Source organism: Sinocyclocheilus anshuiensis, unplaced genomic scaffold, assembly GCF_001515605.1.
Source record: "Sinocyclocheilus anshuiensis isolate Anshui unplaced genomic scaffold, SAMN03320099.WGS_v1.1 scaffold145, whole genome shotgun sequence".
Taxonomy (NCBI): Eukaryota; Metazoa; Chordata; class Actinopteri; order Cypriniformes; family Cyprinidae; genus Sinocyclocheilus; species Sinocyclocheilus anshuiensis.
Window position 1 is genome coordinate 320133 of NW_015537973.1, and position 8587 is coordinate 328719.

Genomic DNA, 8587 nt, shown 5'->3' on the forward strand with positions numbered 1-8587 from the left:
GGCTGTTCTGACTCACAGACTGTAAGTACGTTTTTTATATTTAAAGAATTTGCCACTGACGATTCAAACGCGAGTTTTGAGCAGTGTAGAGTAGCACTTGTTGTTTGTCACTTCTCCGATCACAAATGCAGACATGGTTTTATGTTTACGCGGTGCGATGCAACGCAACGCGTAAAAAGACAGTATAAGTCATTGTAATCCGTAATTATGTCCCCACTGGATGCAACAAATGCCTCGTTTATAATGGGTTTTAATGTTTTTGTCTCGTCGCTCCGGCCGGGACACGGCATCACAATATGGTAAGGGGCGTAACATTTCCGTCACACGCTTGAGGTATTCGGCCAATCACAACACACTGGATAGCTGGCCAATCAGGGCACACCTCGCTTTTCAGACAGGCGGGGCATAGAGGAGAAACAATAATGTACAGTATGTGGAAAATAATGTGTTTTTTGAACCTTAAACTGCATAAACACATTTCATTACACCAAATGCACAAAATAATGTTCTTTTTAGCAACATCATATGACCCCTTTAATTATAATGCTAAAATATGATTTAATTGTGTAAGGAAAGAAATGTGTTTTCTTTTGTTTGGTGTTTTAATTAAAGTGATCCATTTTTGCAAGCAAAGCAATATCTTCCAAAAAAGCAATTACTTAGCGGCACGCCTTAAGGTTGTGGAGGTGACTATGGAAAACTTGTTTTCATAAAGAAGACATTAAGATAAAATGATGGACATCATTCAGTACTGCCAAATGTAGTTTTCAGAATCTGATTCAATTGCAATTCTGAGTGTTTTAGCATTAGACTTAAGTGCACAAAGCTTGAGAAGAAATTTTGAGTTAGCATCTCACCCATGATTGAACCCTTCAATTAAACAGATTTTTTGTTAATTATCTTAATGAATTACAAGGTTCAGACCAGTAAATAAATAAAATGTAGCGCTGAAGATCTTTTAAATAATTTTTTTTAGTCTTTTTGCCGTAATTAGTGCAAAGTGCAGCACAAACAGGAAAATAAGGGTGTGACAAAGAGAAACAGCCAACTTAAAACTCATTGACCTCAGCTGTATAAGGCTCTAGGCACAGGAACCTGGTTTACCAGTTCATGGACATAACTCACAAGTTTCTATTTTGAGAATGTAACCTTTCAAAATATGTTGAAATCCCTTCTCACTAAGTCACTAGGTCAAACCACAGGTGTCAATATTTAAATACAATCAAAGCTCATGGAAATTTCTCCAATCTCACACACCCACATACTCAGCTCGGGTGCTAAAGGCAAGTGGAGTGAATGAAGACATCCATTCATTCATGCATTTGCTTATTTTCCATATTGTTGGCTGATTCTTTGTCTGTTTGAAACACATGTAGAAGATGTTTTCTGTGCACACAATCTCACCTGTGCTGAGCAGCAACAGGACCTTCATGGCGAGGAACTCCTCGTAAGTTAGCTGCAGACGGACAAACTCCTGGCTCACCTGCCGCATGCCCACACACAGATCGTACATGGCTGACTGCTGCATACGTTCCCTGGTGGAGAAATTGAGAGGATCTGTAGTAAACAACTTCATTTTTGTTGAATCAAAAATTGCTGTGGAAATAGTTAAAAGAATATTGAAACAATCAAAAGGTACTTGAGGCACCATTTGGGGTTTATTAGATTACCACATTGGCAGAGCCGTTTGGAGAACATCTACAGTCCAGAATTAACCCTCATCTACTGCCAAATTCAAGTAAAAATAGGCTTGGGCATATAAATGAAAAATAAATAAAACTTGCCAAATAGCCAGTAACTTTATTAGGAACTGTAACATTATTTGTGTAACTACATAAGCGATTTAACTATTAATGAAAACAAAAATAAACACTCGGTCAAAGGATTGGAATCATTATGATGTTTTTTTTTTTATGTTTTTGACTTCTTTTGAAAGAAGTCTCATGCTCACCAAGGCTGCATTTATTTGGTCAAAAATAGAGTAAAAACAGTAATATTGTGAAGTATTATTACAATTTAAAATAACAGTTTTCTGTTTGAATATATTTTCAAATGCAATATATTTATGTGATGGCAAAGCCGAATTAGACACATAACATAAGGACACATTAAATAACAAAAGTATTATAATTGTTACAAAATATTTCTGTTTCAAACAAATACTGTTCTTTTGAACTTTCCATTGATCAAATTATCCTGAAAAAATATGAACTGTTTTCAACGATTCATATTCGAATGTTTTCTGAAGAATCATGTGACACTGAAGACTAGAGTAATGATGCTGAAAATACAGTTTTGACATCACAGGATTAAATTACACTTTAAAATATTATTAAACTAATAATATAATTATTATTATAATTTTATTTTATACAAATACTTCTATATATTTTTTTGTTGCGATTACAATCATTTATATATATTTTTATTACTAATAAAGTTTTCAAAGACAAACAAACATGCAACAAGAAGCTTTCCAAAAGTGCATGGCGCTAACAACACCAAGGTCATGGGTTTGATTCCCAGGGAATGCATAAACAGATAAAATGTACACCTTTTATACAATGTAAACGTCTTCCAAATGTGTACATGTAAACGTAATTAATTCTGGCTTTGTGTCGTAAAATAAAAAAGCCACTGTTCACAAATGTTTCAACAGATCTGGTGTGGACTTAAACCTGAATACACACAGACTCATGGGGACTCGTGTCACGGTGGGGACTTAAATTGAGGTCCCCACGGGTAAACAAGCTAATAAATCACACAGAGTTAAGTTTTTTGAAAATCTAAATATGCAGAAAGTTTCCTGTAAGGGGTAGGTTTAGGTGTAGGGAGATAGAAAATACAGTTTATACAGTATAAAAACCATTACACCTTATGGAGAGTCCCTACAAGGATACAACCCACAGCAGACAGTCTGAATGTGGGAATAGACTACAGACTAGCTGAATTTATAATTTATTTTTATAGTCAAGCTGTGTGTGTGTGTGTGTGTGTGTTTCTGAATACATGCATGCCTATCTGTCTTCCAAAGCGGTCTAACCTGCTGTCATTCTGTGCTCAGGTTTGTCTGCTTTTTGTCTGCCAGAACTGATTCTCTCTCCCGTTCTTCCAGTCTGACAGATCTTTATTTAATATCCCAACCTTCAATCTGTTTTCAGATGGAATGAGAAACGAGTTAAATTCCTCATCTCAGTACCTGTAAGAATGTCTGCCTTATAGTAGTGTTCTTACATTAGCTTTTCTAATTATTCTTTATATACAGTATATATATATATATATACACACACACACACACATTTACATTCTGTCATAAACAATAGATTTTATTGAGAAAGACAGAAGAAAATGGCATTTGTTATGGCTCGTCTTTCAGTTGCTATGGAGAGGTGTTTCTATATAAATTGTATTAGAGGTGTGAAAGTTAGAAGAACATGCACATACAGCAGTCTGTCAAAGATCACCCTCACCCATCCATACACATATATTTCTGACTCTTTTTGACATACTTTTAGAGGACACTGAAAAGTGTCAGACTGGAAACCTGGAAACTTTTGTTTTGCTCCTCTTCAAGGCAGACATACAGTGTTTTCAATCAATATCTTTTAAGGGCACTGCTGCACTAGTCCTGCAGTGCTTCTCAGCTGGTTTTGCTTCAAGACCTAGATTTCACATGGACATTTGGCAACCAAAATATCCTTAAAACCAACCATTAAAATGTAATAATATAACAATGAACTGCACTCAGAATATGTAGAATTATTAATATGTCGTAGACTGAATGGGGAAGTTGGTTGTCGCTATATGTCTTCTAAATGGATAAATGTTCTTGGCTGCCAGTATTTCTATAACTAAACTAATTATGGTCAGTACAAACCATTATTTCATGTATTTTGGAATGTATTATACCTTGTGTAGTTCATGAAAAAAATCTTGTCCATTTCAAAGCGTATTTATTTTGCTATAAACGGTGATATAGTACACACTACTCTAAGCACACACTATTTTCAGTGGAAACATGTTGACCTGTTCACTTTGAGACAGTATAACAGTATATACAGTGGGTACGGAAAGTATTCAGACCCCCTTAAATTTTTCACTCTTTGTTATATTGCAGCCATTTGCTAAAATCATTTAAGTTAATTTTTTTTCCTCATTAATGTACACACAGTTTAAGGGGGTCTGAATACTTTCCGTACCCACTGTATGTGCTGTTTTATATTCACTGGGTTAATGTAATGTAATGTGTTTATCTTACAAATATTGTGGTATTGTGGATGACAACACACTGCTGCCTTCATGTGTGCCTTAAATTTCCTGCAGACAACACTTGGATTGTTGTCGCAGTCTGATATAAACAGATTCAGGGTTTGTCAGGAGTTAAAATTCAAGTCTTTGTGACTGTGCTGAAGGACTGCTAATTGTTTAGGCAATCATGAAACAAAGCTCATGTGTGCCAGAAACCTACGTGGTGGTTTGCCGTCAGGATGTGTGGAAGTCGTGTATGAGGTGATGAGAATATGTAAACACGCCAGTTAATTCTGTACTTTTTCTCAAGATCTTTCCAAGTCATTTGGCAAATACAATGAAGTGCTCCAATTCTCCTGCAGGGGTCACTGTGCTCTATTTTTACACTTCTCCCACTACGCTCAATAAATGGACATTTAGCTTTAAAAAACACACAATCACACTCTTTCCACTCAACACTTCTCGTCGATTGTGCTGATTATGTGCCCCATTGACCTAACTCTCGGCCATGATCAACGTTATCAAGAAGCGCTTATAGGGAAAGTGTATTTCCTAGCGGAGCGATTGAAGGGACAGTTTTGAGGTCACAGACGTACGCCTGCTGGGAACATGCTTATTGAGCTTTTCATTTTGTATTATTATCTTAACTTGTGTAACTTGAAGCACAGAATTCTTTAAACAGGGTTAACCTAAGGCCAAGGATTGTTTGTATGCTGTAGTTTATGGAAAACTGAGGGGTTTTTTTTTTATTTACTTCAAATGTTTGGATGGAATAAATCAACAAATATCTATATGAAGTAAATATGTGGTGTTGTGTGAGTTAGCTTACTCGTTGAAGACGAGGTCAGGGGCGAAGTACAGCATTTGGGCGTTGGTGTGTTTGTAGGATCTCCAGCTGAGGGAGAAGGAGGAGAGACACATCCAGGAATACTGGATCAGCGTGATTTGGTCCTCAATAGGTAGACTGCGGAAACCTGGGGAAAAAAAATAAAGGGCAAGTTAACACAGAGCAAAGAGGCATGACTTGCCCTGAAGCAGAGCTAAAACTAAGAAATAAAATAGATCTTGCTATTCTGGGCTTTTTTGTCACTATGAAGATATATTTGTTATATGGCAAGAGCTGCATTATGATTCTTCAAAAAAATTCCACTCATAATATAATATACAGGTGCATCTCAATAAATTAGAATGTCGTGGAAAAGTTAATTTATTTCAGTAATTCAACTCAAATTGTGAAACTTTTTTCCACGACATTCTAATTTATTGAGATGCACCTGTATATGGTAAAGGTGAGAAATGAATGATATGAATGTTAAAAAAAAACATGAAATATGCATACAAGAAATGGATGCAGATAGTAACATTGTTTGGAAAATGCAAGTTAAGTTTTAATCTTATTTACTTCTTTAGTTCATGTAATGCGTGTGGCCATTGTGAACCTAACAGTTTGCGGTTGATTCCTAGAGTGGCACAAATTCGTTCACAAATGAAAAAGTCTTGCAGTGCAGTCAGCACAATCAGGTTTACATGAATCACAGAAGGTTTCCATTCATTGTCCTGTTGTCAGAGAGAGTTAGCAATACAGCAGACTGGATTCTTGCCAAAACTCACATTGAGGGCTGTAAAGTCACCCACAAGCTATAATATAAGCCACATGAGGACACACTATAAACTTATCGGTGAAGCAGAGGCTATTTTTGGCTTGTCTGCAATACACAAATTCACTATTGACTGTAATGTGTCACACCGTTAACTTAAAATCTCTTGTGTACAATAGCTTTATCATTTCTAGGCAATCTCTGAGCGTCCCTTGTGTTCTCTTTTGTTATAAATAATAATTTCCCCACATTATCCCTTTGGAAACTGGTCCACATGTTGGTGAAACTAGTGAAATTATTGTCAATGTAACTTGCACAAACTTACAGAACTACAAAACTTAAAGTGTTTAAATACATCCTATTTTTCCCATCAAACACTCGTCTGAATTTTGTCACCTGTTTTTGACTCCTAAAATGGTTTAAAATCACATGACAAACACAGAGCAATGTGGACATAACAGAACAAAATAACTAATAATTAAACATCTGCAAGTCATCACTTGTAGATTGACTGAGCGTGTGATGCATTGACTGCCCAAAGCCTGCCTGGAAAGTCTTTGAAACTCGGTGAGCCAGTTTGCCCTGTTGTGTTTTCAGCCTTCTATTTTTATATCCGGATATAGCAAGGAGACACCCTGGTATCAAATAATTGCAATACAGCAAGTGACCGTCTTGTTGCAAGGTACCTTGAAAACTTAATTTGGAATGAAAAAAACAGATTTTTCCAAAATTATAATTAACTACTAAACATTGTATGGGATTTTTAGTTTATAATACAGTAACATATGCTAGCAATTCTCAGTTAATCAATTAATGTTACTACAGACACAGTGAACCTCTGATTCTTCTATATGATGAGCCAACTTACTTTGGAAGCTTGTGGACTTAAATAAATAATAAACATAATAAATGCAGTTCTTTCCAGCGTTCTGTTCGTCAGAGAATCCTAAAAAATTATCATGATTTCCATGTTTTTTTTAAGAAGCAGAACTGTTTTCAACATTCAAATATTAAGAAATGTTTTTTTTTTTTTTTTCGAGTTGCAAATCATCATATTAGAATGATTTCTGAAGAATCACGTGACACTGAAGACTGATGTAATGATGCTGAAAATTCAGCTTTGCATCACAGGAATAAAGTACATTTTAAAATATTTAAAATAGAAAAAAAGTTATTTTAAATTGCAATAATATTTCAAAATATAGCAGTTTTCACTATTTTTGATCAAGTCCATTCAGCCTTGTTGAACACAGAGATATAGTATGTTAAAGGGATAGTTCACCCAAAAATGAAAAATCTGTCATTAATTACTCGCCCTCATGTCGTTCCAAACCTGTAAGACCTTTGTTCATCTTCGTAACACAAATTAAGATATCTTTGATGAAATCCGAGAGCTTTCTGACCCTGCCATAGACAGCACAAGACGTTCACAAGAGTGCCACGACACATGGACATTTTTATCAATGTCCTTACTACGTTTCTGGGCCTTGAACATGTCAGTTGCATTGCTGTCTATGCAGGGTCAGAAAGCTCTTGGATTTCATCAAAAATATCTTCACTTGTGTTCTGAAGATGAATGAAGAAGGTCTTTGGAACGACATGAGGGTGAGTAATTTATGACAGAATGTTCATTTTTCGGTGAACTATTCCTTTAGCATAAAGTGTCAATGCTTGAAAAAGCATGAATAGTTAGGTGTGGGCTGAAGACACAGATCTTATGATCCCGAACACAATTATAGAAAATTATATTATAATTATAATTATAATTATAATTATATAGACCCTACTATACCAATGCAACCGACAGGTCAAGGATTGTATCAATATGACAGCATAGTTTCTAAGTACATTTCAGAGATCAACAGCTCAACTAATACTTGACCTTGAATTACAAAAAAGTTCAAAATCTGGAGAAAATTTCCCTGCCTTTTGAATATGCAGGAGACGGAACCTTAGAAACAAATTTGCCTTGGAAGTATACCTGGAAGTACTTTGGCCCACTTGACCACTCGGATCATCTGTTTTCCGGCGAGGTGGTTGAGGCTGGTGAGCAGGTGGTCGGTTGTGTCGGGCTGTGTGTTGTCATAGCCCGCGAACACCACTTCAGGCTCTATGAGCTCCAGGACGCTACACACGGACGGTGACAGAAACGGTGCTACCGTGGGGACGTGGGGGACAAGAGCATTGGCTGAGCTCAACTCTTTCTCCGAGGTCAGAAACGGAGGCCCGTCCTTTGAGTTCTGCAGGGAGGAATCCTCGCTAACGCTCTTCATCTTCCCCAACTTCTTGGATTTCCGTGCTGAGAAATAACAAACATATATTATTAAAGCTGTTCGCTTGAGCAGCCTGATCCATTTTATGAATAATTACAATTTATGTTAAACATTGAAGGTCTTACAGTGATTTATAAGAGAGATAAATAATTTGAAATGAACAAGGTATTAATGAAAAGACCCCCAGTGTAGTCTTCAAGCAGTGTTCCTACAGTTTTTCATATCTGAAATGAGCTGGAGCTGATAGAAGTAATTATTCAAATAGAGATGGATCTTATAGCAGGGATCACAGTTTAAATCCCTGCTGTATAGATGTGACTTCTTATGTGGTTCGGGAGGATGCTCTTAATTGGCTGTGTTAGTGTTCCAATTTGATATTAATTGCAAGATTCCTGTGCCAGCAGGTTTATATCACATCAGTAAGTGAGACTGAAGGTGGCATATGTGCTAGTCCCAGTAAATGCTCAG

At 36.3% G+C, this 8587-nt stretch overlaps 1 protein-coding gene across 1 annotated transcript in view; it reads right to left on the minus strand.

The window, feature by feature from the left end:
• LOC107670737 (mineralocorticoid receptor-like) overlaps positions 1-8587 on the minus strand; it is a 77131-nt gene that overhangs the window by 9789 nt on the left and 58755 nt on the right. The window contains exons 6-7 of the mRNA XM_016463456.1: positions 5078-5222; positions 1405-1535 (exon numbers count right to left, since the gene is read on the minus strand). Coding sequence (XP_016318942.1) covers positions 1405-1535; positions 5078-5222 — 276 coding nt within the window. The remainder of the gene's footprint in view (positions 1-1404; positions 1536-5077; positions 5223-8587) is intronic.